Genomic DNA, 12975 nt, shown 5'->3' on the forward strand with positions numbered 1-12975 from the left:
GAAGAAGAGATGTGGGAAATCTGCCCAGCGCTTACCAATACTGTCACTTCCAAGTGAGCGCTGGTAGCACCAGGACCTGATCGGGTTGGATTTTCCTGCTCCTGGGCCTGGGTGGCAGAGAAGAATGCATCCGGACCTCCGGGGTCTCCGGAGCCCCCTTCCTTGGCTTGCTGGCAGCATGGGGGAGTGGAGTTGCAGGGATAAGTTCCAGGCTAGGCAGTGGCATCGCAATCAGGTAGTGACGAGGGTGGCCAGAGGGCCGGGTTTGTCCTCGGGCAGCGAGAGCTGAGCGCGCGCGCGGGATAGGCGGCCGGCAGCCGTTGGGGCACGCTGCTGGTTCCCAGGGGCCAGACTGACGCCGCTGTGCAGGCTCAGAGCGGCAGGGCCAGCCTGACACAGCCAGGCCCCGGCGCCCACCATGAATGCCAAAATCACCAAGACCCCCACAGGGAGCTTGCAACAGCAGCGTCCCACACGCCCAGGAGCTTCCACAGCTCCGGTGCCACCACGCCCTGGGCCGATGGTGCAACCCTCACGCTCTGGGTCGGGGGTGGCGCCCTCTCGCCCTGGGGCGGCGCCCTCTCGCCCTGGGACCGTGGCGCCCTCTCGCCCAGGGACGGCGACGCCCTCTCGCCCAGGGACGGCGGCACCCTCTCGCCCAGGGACGGCGGCACCCTCTCGCCCAGGGACGGCGGCACCCTCTCGCCCAGGGGCATCCAAGCAACCGGAGAATACAGGACCCAGGATGCAGCAGGATGCAGCCTCAAGGATACCCAAGGGCCAAGAGAAGTCCTCCATCCAACAGCGTGCTGAAGGACGGGCCAAAGTCCCGCTCAAATTCAGGGACAGCTTCAAGCGTTTTTTCTTCTCGCCCAAGGGGATATTGAAGATCCTGAGGCTGGTGAGTAAAAAGAGCTGGTGCTGCAGGGTGGGTGCAGCCTTGGGGGGTGAGTCTCAGGGGGCGCCACCTGCGGAAAGCTTTCCGACTTCCACTTGCCTCACCTTTATTTCCCTTCTTCCCTTGCTCCTTACCCCACTCAACCCTTATTACTAAACCAGCGCTCCTTTGCCGGTCTTACTTTATATTTCTCACATTTCCCCTCACAAAGGGAATTAGGGAAACAGTGAAGATAAGAGCAGAAATGTATAAAATAGCATACAAAACTCAGAACTGTCCAAAATTGATAGAACTGTCCAAAACCAGTGGCCAGTATAACAGGGAAAAAAGGGTGAAGAGAAGACATATATTTAAAGTTATGCACCTGACAGGGAAAATAATCACAAAGGATGAAGAAACTGAGAGGATCCCTAAGAGTATTTTGCAAAACAAATAAACCTAAATGAAATAGCTTATTTTCTAGGAAAATATAATTATCAAAACTGACCCCAGAATTGAGAAAAACCTAACCAGACCAATGTAAACACAGAGTAAAATGAGAATTAGTCAAATGAGTATCTTTCAAAAATATATCAGGGCCAGATTTTTTTATACATTAACTCTTTCAAACTTTCAATAGGATGTGATTCTGATACTATTGAAACTTTTTCAAAGAATGGAGAAAAAAGAAGCCCTTCTGAATTATTTTTTCAAAGTAGTATAGCACTGATATCAAAAACTGACCAAGTCAGAAAAAGAAAATAGAAATTTCACTTGTATCAAAGCAACAATTGATCGAGTTTTGGAATATAGGTGAGGTCTGGAGCCAATGACCAAGAAAGAATTCTTGAGACATCTTTGGCGCAAAATGGTGGTTTTATTAAAGCACAGGGACAGGACCCATGGGCAGGAAGAGCTGCTGCCCCAGGCCTGTGAGCAGTGGCTGATTATATACCTGGGAGTTGGGAGGGGTTTGAGGATAGTATACTCCCTAAGGAATTTTGGAAGCAAGGTTTCCAGGACCCTGAGTGGGCCAGCTATTGTTGGGAAAAAGTCATTCATTACTGTCTAATAAAACCTGTCAGGAGACCCTTCAGATGTATATCTGAGGGTCATGTGCTTGGGGGATAATTGCCAACAGTATCGTGAAGGGTTTAGAGATAAAGGAAATTTCTAAAGGAGTTTTTATATGTTAAAGTTGACTTACAGGATCCTGGGGGTCTAAGATGGCCTTTTGCCCTTAGCAAAGTATAAACATCAAGGCAGTTGAATCCCTAGAGGAATGAATGTCCCTCTGCCTGTTTCAAGAATTTGTCAATGTGTTATCCTGAGCTTATGCCTTGTCCTCAGCTAGTCTTCTGTCCTCCCATCAAAAGTATTAATATATTAGCAGAAAATTTTCATTAGTACTTTTAAAAAATACACTGTGATGATTCAATATTAGGACTTTATTAAACTAACCCAACATACTATAGGTAAAAGGAGAACAAATTAGGAGATTATATCAAATAAGGAAAATAACACATTTGACAAAATTTAACCTTCACCTCTGATTGCAAAAAAAAGAAAGACCATTAAAATAGGAATACATAGGTACTTTATTGACATTATAAAAATAAACCCAAAAGTCAGCATCATATATAATTAAACATCAGAAGTATTCCCATTAAATGAGGAACAAAGAGGATGCCCTTATCAATACTGCTATTCAGTATTTTCTGGCACTGCTAATCATCACAATTAGACAGGAAAAATAACAGTTGAAAAGAAAAGGCAAAATACATCATTTTTTTCAACTGATATCACTGTATTTCTAAAAAACTCAAAATCAACTGGGAAACAATTTAGAACAAGATAGTTTCTACTGGGATCGCTGGCTGGCGCAGCGGTTTGGCGCCTGCCTTTGGCCCAGGGCGTGATCCTGGAGACCCGGGATCGAAGACCACGTCGGGCTTCCGGTGCATGGAGCCTGCTTCTCCCTCTGCCTGTGTCTCTGCCTCTCTCTCTCTCTCTCTGACTATCATAAATAAATAAATAAATAAATAAATAAATAAATAAATAATTTTTAAAAAAAAGATAGTTTCTACTAATTTGGTACATGATAAAGGTTGAATTTCAGATAAGAGGGGATAATACTGGTGTTTCCCAATAAATGATGTTGGGATAATCATCAACCACTTGAAAGAGAAAAGTGGGGAGTTCTACTTCTTTCTATCAAAATCCATATATCCTTGTATATACTTCTTTCCAATATGAAATATACACTGTGAACAGTGGTTACTTTTCAGGAGCTAGACTAGGGTTGGGTTGAGGGAGAAGAAAGAAATGAGTTATTTTTCATTCTTCCATACTTAATGTGCACTTTTATTGTTTCCATGTATTATTTCATTGCTTGGAAATATGAGAAATTTGACCAATAAAATGTATGTGCAAAGCAACAGAGGCAAGTGCAATATATTCAGATTTATATTCTAACAGTCTATGGGTTTGCTTTGTTTTTTACTAGCCCATGTGCATTAAAACAAATCCTGTTTCTTTTATTGCAGGGTCTTATCCTAGGAGCATTAATTTGTTTCATCATTGCCAAAGCCTATGAGCCGTATATAGCCATCACAGTTCTGGAAATGTGCATCGTTCTTTTTTTTATTCTAATATATATGCTAACCCTTCACCACTTGCTGGTTTTTTTAGATTGGCCCTTACTTGTAAGTGTTCATTTTCATAATTCAAATATAAGCTCTGCACTCGGTCCCAGAGTAAAGTCTCTCCTCAAGTGAAAACAAAAGAGCTATCTCTCTGTATAAGAACATAACTCGAGTTGGCGACAGTGTTGCCCTGGTGACAGGGGAGAAACTAGCTTAATACTCAGAAAGCTTCCTTGGCCACCTCTGTCCATAGCACCACCAATACACACACCTGCTTCCATCACTTATGGCACTAAACACATGGTACTTTGCAGCCTGTCCTAAAGAAAATTTCAATTAGTATATTCAATAGGTAAACACACTTCTCATCTATTGCTTGTAAAACAGCACATGCTTCTACTTTCCAAACAGCAGCTACTCTAACAGATTTATAAACATTTCCCCCCTGCATTAACAAGAGTTGGAATGGTAAAGTTGTAGAAAATTATTACACATACACCCTGAAAGATTGCAAGAGTCAATCTTTTCATGGATAGTAAGGGTCCATAGTCCCAAGGGGGTGCCACATGGTGGAGTATTCAAGAAAAGACACTGCATTGCCTTCCTCAGTAGCTTTTTCCAGAACTTCATATTCTTTACCAACTGACAAATTCCTGAAGCTAATCCCTCAGGTCTCAGATAAATCCTATTTATTGTGGAGCATGGGGTTAGGCATCCTCACACACTAGAGAAGGACTACCGTTTTGTCCAAATACAAACACTGGCCCACTTACTGGCCCAGCACCTTCCTAGCTGTGTGAATGTTAGCCTCATTTTCTCCATCTAGGAAATTCAGTGGAGGAAAAGAACAATCACAATAACTACCTCATAGAGTTCCTATAACATGTAAATGTGTTTAAAGCAAACAGCACAATGCTCAGCATAAAGCCAACACTCACAAAGTGTCCATCAGACCCCATAAAGTAGTCAGATGGCTTTTACCATTTCATCTTGCACCGTAAACAATCCTAATTCAGAGGTTGGGCCTCTCTTACATCCCACTTCTTCTAGTAGTGGTACCTTCTTCTAGTCGCCAGGTAGGATTGGTTGCTATTCAGCTAAAGCTCAAAATATGTTCTTGAAGTGTGTGAAGGATTTTCTGAAAAAGCTGCTGAGCTCTCTATCCCACAGAATGCAGAGCAACAGGAAGCAGACAAAGCAAAATATGAGCAACTCTAAGTGGACATTTGGAAGACCCTCTTAGTTTATGGAGCCCTTATATAAGGATAAAGAGGTTTCTGAGGGGAAACTAAAATCTTTGACCATGGAGATTTTTAAGAAGGGAAGGTAAATTAACCATTTTGAGCACACAGCATGTACCAGATACTTTTTCATATGTGTTACCTTATTTAATCCTCACAACAACCCAGTGAAGTTGTAGCTCAGCAGATAAAAAGACTAGGTGAAGGAGATGAAGTTGCCCATGGCCATATGCAGTTATATAGAAAACTCAGGCCCAGCTTTCACCCTCTTTCCAGACTTTTTGCCCTATTGCCTTACGGTGGTTTCTCTGTCTTCATCCTCTTTTCATTGTTATCCTCCTTGGATTCTCTAAATTTTATGTTCTCTGTAATTTCCCCTGTTTCCTCGTGATTTCCTTAAAATGGGACCCAGAGGTGAACTGATTATCCTGGAAGGTGGGTCCAGGTCCTTGGGGCAAGTGACTGAGGACTTCACAGCCAGCAAGGTCAGCACTGTGGCCAGGAGGAATAGAGCCCTCTGAGGAAAACCCCACACACTGGAAAGCTGGAAAGCTAGAGGGAGCCTCAAAGCACCATGCTTTGCTGTAGGGGCCAGGGAGAGTATCTAGGAAGTGTCTCAGACAAAGGAAAGAACTGGGGGCTCCTAAGAATGAGCCCGGAAAATCCTAAAAGAGGAACTGCTCTCACTGTGGTCACAGATGGCTCAGGCCAGCTTTTATAGAATTGCAGGCCTTTGATCAATTCTGAGAAAGCCAGGCCCTCTTTTGCTATCTCCACCCTTGGGTCACAGCATTCCCTTTCCTTTAGATGACTCTGGGAGCCCAAAGAGTGATTCAGAGCCCCTGCCTTTTTCTTACTGCTGTCCTCCCATCTATGGCCCAGAGTCTGGAACAGCACATGGATATGCCTGGTGAGCTCCTAGGAGCTTCATGGTTGGGAAACTATGAAGGTCACTCAGTTTTTCTGATGCCCAATTCACTAGCAGCACACATACTAACCAACATAGTTGCTCAGATGGTGTGTGATCTAATGGACTAGGAAGGATTTTTTTAAAGACCCATCAAAATAGGATCCAAAACTATGTTCTCCTGTCCTGTCCCTTTCTTTTGGATCTTCCCTTTCAGATTCCATGCAGAGAAGGACATATGACATTACTCAGAAGGATAGTTACCACTGGGTGGTAACAGGGAGGTCTTGGCACGGGAAGCGATGTGCTGGTTTAGTGACAGGATTGGTGTCTAGGAAAAGACTACTTGTCATTTCAGAGAGTAGGTGGACTTGGAGATGTGTTGGCATCAAGCTGCAAAAGTCCCTTGGGACCTTATGGAACTGTGGGAAGCCAGAGAACTTATTTCCTACTGTCCCTGCTTCAGGGCTTCGTACAGGCTCAAAGGCCCACCCATACACTAGAGGCATCCAGCATGCACAGCTGCCACTTTTTCAGCCCTTTTCTCCTGGCAAGATGGTTTGGTGCCCTCAAGGCATAGCATTAGGGTAAATAGTAGTGATTTTAGGTGGCAATTTCCTTAAAGGCTCACATGAGTATAGAGTTCCTTATTCCTCTATTCCCATTCTTGTTTGGCAAGGGGCTAATGATGAAAACTCCCAGCAGGAAAACAGAAAATCTTTGATAAATCAGGGCTTCAGACGCTCAGCAGGGCAGCATCAAAGACTACTGTCCTCACTTACAGACCTGCTGAGATCTATGGACTCGGGGACCATATTTTGGCAAGGCCTCCTTCTCTGGAGAGATGATGGAGCCTAAGCTTGGGACTCACACTCCAGTCTCAATTGTATCTTGTTCTTGGAAGGCTATGCCAGCAACCCTGACACCCATGGGTCCATCCATCTCTTAGCCAGCCCTTGACTTGACATCATGGGTCTGCATCAGAGCTAGTGAGTATACAGCTTTCCTTACCGCCCCCCCATGGTGGGGTCACTGTCTTCATTTTTATAATACATTATAAATTTTACCCATTAATCTAGTGTCATCTGTCAACATCCCCAAGAAGAGTATGAATTGTAATTATCGTATGAATAGCTCATATTTTTAACACTTCTACACTACAAAAAATATCCAATATGGTCAGAGAAACTGTGTTCTGCTCAAGCAGATGTTTTTGCCAATAGAAAGTTGGGGGTTTGGGGGGTTTTTTTGTTTTTTTTTTAAAGAACATAATAAATATTTTAAACTAAAACTCTACAGAAGTGATGATTCCAAAACTACCAGCAATATCTTTACATTTATAAGGAGGAAGCATCAGCTTTAGAATATCCCCTTCAAATAAGCTTAATGAAAAACCACAGTTCTGGTCATTTCTGATCAGGCTATGCCATGTGTTTGGAGAACTCCAGGCACAAATGGAATCAGTGGGAGTTGCAGAAAGTTGAATACTATATAATGTTTATTATACACAAATTCATATTACAAATACCACATTTTGTGAAACAAGTTGTAAATGTTTACATTTTTCTCTAATATTCAGTGATATTTAAAAATAAGCATTCATCATTAAAGCACCTTGTTCTTTCCCAGTTATAATTCTACACAATTTTATCTCAACAATTTGGAAGCTTTATGGAAAAATAATAATCAAGTAACAAATCCATCTCTCATTTTAATCAGAGGAGGCTACCTGAGTTAATTAGCTATTTAGTCAAGAAGAAAAGAAAAAGATGAGTAAAGACGGCAGGTGGTAAGGTTCAGCTGCAATTTTACTCCATCAAAGAGAACATCTCTCTTTCTCTCTCCCCTCCTCCACCCCCCACCCCTGTCAAAGATGAGGCCAACAGCAATGATGTGTCTAAGTCAAAAAGGAGGAGGGGGGTTAGTCCAGAGAAGACCTCTGGATACTCAAGTCAGGCTGCAGTGGGTCCTAGCCACTTACTGGTTGAGCAGCCCCAGGCATGTTGCTTAGCTACCTGTAAATTGGGGATAATGAGAGTTTGTGAGAATCAAATGAGATTAACACCCTGGCACAGAATGTGACACAGGAAGTGCTCAAGAGAAGTGAGCTACAATAGATTGTTAGATACAAGGCAAACACATTAGCTCCAAAGGACAGTTCAGGAGAGCACTTTCTTGTGAGCAAGGACCACAGTAAACTTTAGTAAGGACAGAGTAAACACTAATAAGGACAGAGTAAACTCTAGTACTCCAGTGAGGAGATGGAATCATAGGGAGTCAATGACTGGCTAGCGAAGCCTAGTCTACACTTGGTTTATAGTGTTATCATCTAAATTCTCAACCATCTATGGCCACAGCTAATTTTTATTTTAAAGAGTTTACATTCTGCCTCTTAGTTGTAAGAGTCCTTGTTCACATTTTTTAATATCTTGGTTTACACCATCCTAAAGGACTAAGCTTCTTGCAAAACTATAAAGCACTATACCTGCCCCACTGTTGGCAGACCTCTCTCATTCAGCCCACAGAACCCAGCTGGATTTTACTTCTAACCTTCACCAGCCCCGTTCTTTGTCCCCCTTCCAGTGTTACCCACTGGGTGTCCAAATAATTAGCGCCCTTCGAAGAGGCAAGTCAAAAGATAGGGCTAGAGCTCCTTGCTCAGCAATCTCAACAGGAAGAACACCTGAAGTTTGCAGAAAGTTTACCAACTGTGTACATTTTGAAGGCAGAGATCACAAGTCCACACTTTAATGCACTCCCACAACCCACGATGCCAGGTACTTAGCTGGTATTTTCAGATTCATTATACCATTTAATCCTCAGATCAATCCAATGAATCCCAGTCACTATCCCCATCTAAAAATGAACATGTTGGCAAAGAGGAATGATAAAACGTGTCCCAGGTCACACATCTAGGAACTGGCAGGCCAAAAGAGTTCACCAACAAAACACACTCCTATCTTACATGTTCCTTACCATTTTGACCTTCCATAACCCATTATTCACAGAAAATGTCCAAGATGGATGGTGCACTTCCAACCTTGGGGATGATAGTTCATTTCCTCCTTATTTGAGTGTCCCTGATGGAGGCAATAGTGAGATGAGTTCTAATTTCCCTCCTTGGCAGATATCGAGTGTTAGGCAATTTAATAAACCTCTCTAAGTTTCTGCTATGTCCTCTTAAGATAGGGATCATAACAATACTGAATTTGGAGGGTACTTGTGATGGTTAAATAAGGTAATGACTGGGAAATACCACATTGAAAAGAGCTTCATCAGAGCCATTATGATTCTGTACACTGGATGGCAGGGCTCCTTGCTATATTTTGGGCAGGGGCACCAGACAGACTGACACTACCAAGTCAAGACATCAAGACTTAAGGACTTAAAATGTATTCCAATTAGATATCTGGGCCCTATCAGGGTTCTATCACCCTGGACTTTTGACTTATCTCCCCACACTGGTGCCACTGACACATTGAGTGCCCACTTTTCCATTACTACTCTATTACCAAAGCCCAGCCTTTGCTTATCTTCAGAAGTGGCCCCCATCTACTTATCCTCACCCTTTATTTAGCACACAAAACAGAAGATTGTGCTAGCAGTTAAAGAACTCAGTACTGAAATCCAGAAGAAAGGACAAAGGCAACCTATAGATGCCAGGGCAGACTCAATTCTGGCCATTTCTTAGGAAAGAACAAAAGCCAATACCATAGGCATTCACTCTAGAATACCAGGCCTGCTCCTCAGATGGGTTCTTGCCTTCTTGCAATTGATATGTGACTCTCCAGAATAAATATGACCCAACTAACTTCCAGGGTATCTGTTCTACCTGCAGGTTTGGGAATGCAATTAAATCAGTAAAGTACTAATCTAAAATTTAATTTTATATTAAAAATATATTATGGAGTAGAATACAGAACTGATATTAATTTAAAATATAAGATTTTTAAAAATCATATTTATGAAGATCTGATTTGGGTAGGTGTTTTTCACACTCACTTCCCTAATGCCTTTAAGGAGCATGTGATGGGAATGTTGTCAACTTTTTTTTTCTTTTTTTTTTTTCAATGGGATTCTTTAATGAAATTAAACCCAGTTATGCTGACAAAGTCCTATCCAGTACCTTAAAATGACATAAACTTGTCATGGAAGGTGCAAGAACTATACTAACAGTTCCTCTTAATAGTAATCAAAGAGAAAGTTTTAAAAAGACTTCCATCCTTAGATGGGTAATTGACCAATGTAAACATTTTATGAAAAACAATATTTTATGAAATTACTTTTTTACATAAAGTTGATAGTTTTCAATTCTGTATTACAGGATCTTATCAACAGTATCATTACAGCTATGTTCCTTTTAATAGTTGCCATCTTGGCGATGCAAGAAATGGAAAGAAGGCATTTATTCTATGTTGGAGGGGTAAGTTGAAGACTTCATAACCCCATTTAGGAATAGTATTTTAGGGGTGTCTGGGTAGGCTCAGCTGGTTAACCATCCAACTCTTGGTTTCGGCTCAAGTTGTGATCTCAGGATCCTGGAATCAAGCCCCATGTCAGGCTCAGTGGTCAGTGCAGAGTCTGCTTGAGATTCTCTTCCTCTACCTCTGCCCCTTTCACTTGTGCTGGCTCTCTCAAATAAATCTTTTTTAAAAGATCAGTATTTCAAAACTCTGCAAAGGGAAACTGGCAGACCATCATTACTTCATTTACATAACATCCTTACCCCTTCTCCTTCTTGCACGGACTTCTTCAGAAGATGTGAAGCTGCATAAACTCTAAACTCATGAAAATCTTCATTCTAATACTCATCCTCCAAATAGGTACAGACTCCTCTTTTGAGAAACGTACACACTATTTTTTGAAATGTTGCAACAAAATGTTCTTGTCTCCAAATGGGACTTTGATTTTTTTGGACTAGAGAATTATATTTTAAAAGCACATGAAAAGAAAAGCAGATGAACAGGGGGAAAAAAGTGAATGGCCGAGCCTATTCAGGAAGGAAGGAAGGAAGCTCCCAACATGTGCCCCGCACATGCCAGGCATGCTCTGACTTAATCTTTACAATTCTCATTTTTACAGATATGAGAACTGAGGTTAAATAGTTTACCCTGGCTCACAAGCCTGGGACAAGGTGGGACTCAAATCTTCATCCTATAAAGAGCACAAGAAGTGGCCGATTAAATGCTTTGAAGATGGAGGGTGGGAAGTGGGGAGGTGAGACTTTGGTTCAAGAACTTAAGCAATGAGGGATCTCTGGGTGGCGCAGCGGTTTGGTGCCTGCCTTTGGCCCAGGGCGCGATCCTGGAGACCCGGGATCGAATCCCACGTCGGGCTCCTGGTGCATGGAGCCTGCTTCTCCCTCTGCCTGTGTCTCTAACTCTCTCTCTCTCTCTCTCTATCATAAATAAATAAAAATTTAAAAAAATATTAAAAGAACTTAAGCAATGGGAACAGAAATTAATCCAGAAAAAAGGGTTTGAATTCTTTGAATTTGTTCCATAATCAGTAAATATCTGTCAGTCCCATTGGATTGTGCCAGGCTCAATCTTAGTGTTGAGGGTAGAGCCCCTTATCCCTATAGGAGCTCACAGATTAGCTGGGGCAAGACCTATCTGGGAAAAGTTCATTCAAGCAGCCAAAGATTAAGAGACAGTAAAGACAAACATCCAGAGCAGGCAGGATTTGAGGAGCATCTAGAATCTTGGGTGCTATGGTCTGCTCTTCCCCATCAGCTAACTCAGCCACCCAGCCTTCTCTTACCTGGGAGGGGCTCCCACCCTCTGGTCCTCCATCAATTCCTACCAGGAGCCCCCACCGCACCCCACTGGTGTCCCTGCCTCTGGTTCTGTTCACCTCATGGCCACTGCAAGTGGGCTTTCTGAATCTGGCACCTGGTATCTCCTCTTACGGTCCCAAATTCTGCACTTCCTAGCCTCAACTCTGTGCCTCCCCTCACCAGCCCCAGAGGTCTCAGCCATACCACACTCTCTGGAGACTCCTGCCCTGTAGTTGAAGTTCTCTTCCTCCCCGTTGGTCCTCTTGGGAACTCCCTCCTGCCCTTTTCAAACACAGCCCAGGAGTCCTTTCCACTAAGGGCCTCCTCAGGACCTCATACCTATCCAGAGCCTCTAGGCCAGTTCTTTCCTCTGGTCCTTCCCTGGTGCCTCAGGCATCAGGAGAGGTCATTACTGGCAGCAAAGCTACCATTTCCAAATCCTTTTCTCGGAATGGCAAAATGTGCCACAGCATCAGCTAGGCAGACACCAAGAGATAGTGCAGGGGCAGAGGGGCAGGCGGCCACCTGCAGCATCCTGGGATGGAATATAAAAGGTTGCGGCTAAGCTGCAAAATAACCTAGCCTTTCCCCTCCCACATATGGTCTTATGTCTGACAGATCCAGTGTCTCATGGCGGCAATGGTGTGTATCCTGGATGCGATGCTGGCCACCAAGACCATGAGGGAGAAAATAAAAAGATTCCTGGGAATCGAATTAGACACCAATGCCTCCCTGCTCCTGGAACCCATCCCTGAAAAAGCACAGGGAACCAAGTCATTCTGGACGCTATTCTCGAAAGCACCCACACCGGCACCTGGGAAAGCACCTGCGAAAACAGGCACGCCGGCACCCGCGAAAGCACCTGAGAAGGCACCCGCAAAAGCGGGCACGCCGGCACCCGCGAAAGCAGCCTCGCAGGCATCCACGAAAGCACCTGCGAAAGCACCCGCGAAAGCAGCCACGCAGGCACCCACGAAAGCACCCGCGAAAACCCCCACCTCGGACTCCAGGCGCACACCCACCCAGGTGTCCTCAATGGTATCCTCGCGGCCATCCTCGGGGCCCGCATCCTCGGTGCCATCTTCGCGGCCATCCTTGCGGACACCCGCACGGACATAAACGTTGGTGCTTCGTCCCTCTCGCTAATCCCAGCACTGAGCTTGCATGCTGTCGCCCATCCCGGCCCACATGCGATCATAAAATCAGGGCTGCTAAGTTGGGACCATTTTGCTTCCTCGTGTTGCCTTGTGTAAAAGTCGAGTTACCTTCTTCCGCGGCCGCTGAGCCCGGCGCGCGGCGCGGGACGAGGTTGCCCAGGGGCGGGTGGCCGGGGCCCTGACCCGGGGACGGGGGGGTGGGGGGGCGCCAGGGCGGGGCGGGGGCTCCGGTTCGCAGGTGTGCGGCGCTGGTGGCACCGGCCCGACACGCCCCCAGGTGAGGCCGCAGCCAGGTGAGGGCGCAGCCAGGTGAGGGCGCAGCCAGGTGAGGCTGCAGCAAGGTGACGGCGCAGCCGGGTGAGGCCGCAG

At 44.6% G+C, this 12975-nt stretch overlaps 1 protein-coding gene across 2 annotated transcripts; it reads left to right on the forward strand.

Annotated features, from left to right (window-relative positions):
• Positions 1-96: 96 nt before the first annotated feature.
• LOC144306476 (uncharacterized) lies at positions 97-12678 on the forward strand. Of its 2 annotated transcripts, XM_077885885.1 has the most exons (5): positions 97-901; positions 3424-3582; positions 9995-10093; positions 12068-12311; positions 12384-12678. In XM_077885885.1, the coding sequence occupies exons 1-5, from the start codon at positions 419-421 to the stop codon at positions 12566-12568; spliced, it is 1170 nt and encodes a 389-aa protein (XP_077742011.1). In that variant the 5' UTR covers positions 97-418; the 3' UTR covers positions 12569-12678. The 2 variants fall into 2 exon arrangements, with proteins under 2 accessions (XP_077742011.1, XP_077742010.1); XM_077885884.1 differs by having other exon boundaries at positions 12068-12678.
• Positions 12679-12975: the final 297 nt, after the last annotated feature.

Source organism: Canis aureus, chromosome 3 (assembly GCF_053574225.1).
Source record: "Canis aureus isolate CA01 chromosome 3, VMU_Caureus_v.1.0, whole genome shotgun sequence".
Taxonomy (NCBI): Eukaryota; Metazoa; Chordata; class Mammalia; order Carnivora; family Canidae; genus Canis; species Canis aureus.

What these genes read in the sequence shown, in the direction of transcription:
- LOC144306476 (XM_077885884.1), top strand. Translation starts at nt 419, where the DNA reads ATGAATGCCAAAATCACCAAGACCCCCACAGGGAGCTTGCAACAGCAG. An exon ending in TATTGAAGATCCTGAGGCTG is followed by an intron (nt 902 to 3,423) that starts GTGAGTAAAAAG and finishes CTTTTATTGCAG; the next exon opens with GGTCTTATCCTAGGAGCATT. An exon ending in ATTTATTCTATGTTGGAGGG is followed by an intron (nt 10,094 to 12,067) that starts GTAAGTTGAAGA and finishes TATGTCTGACAG; the next exon opens with ATCCAGTGTCTCATGGCGGC.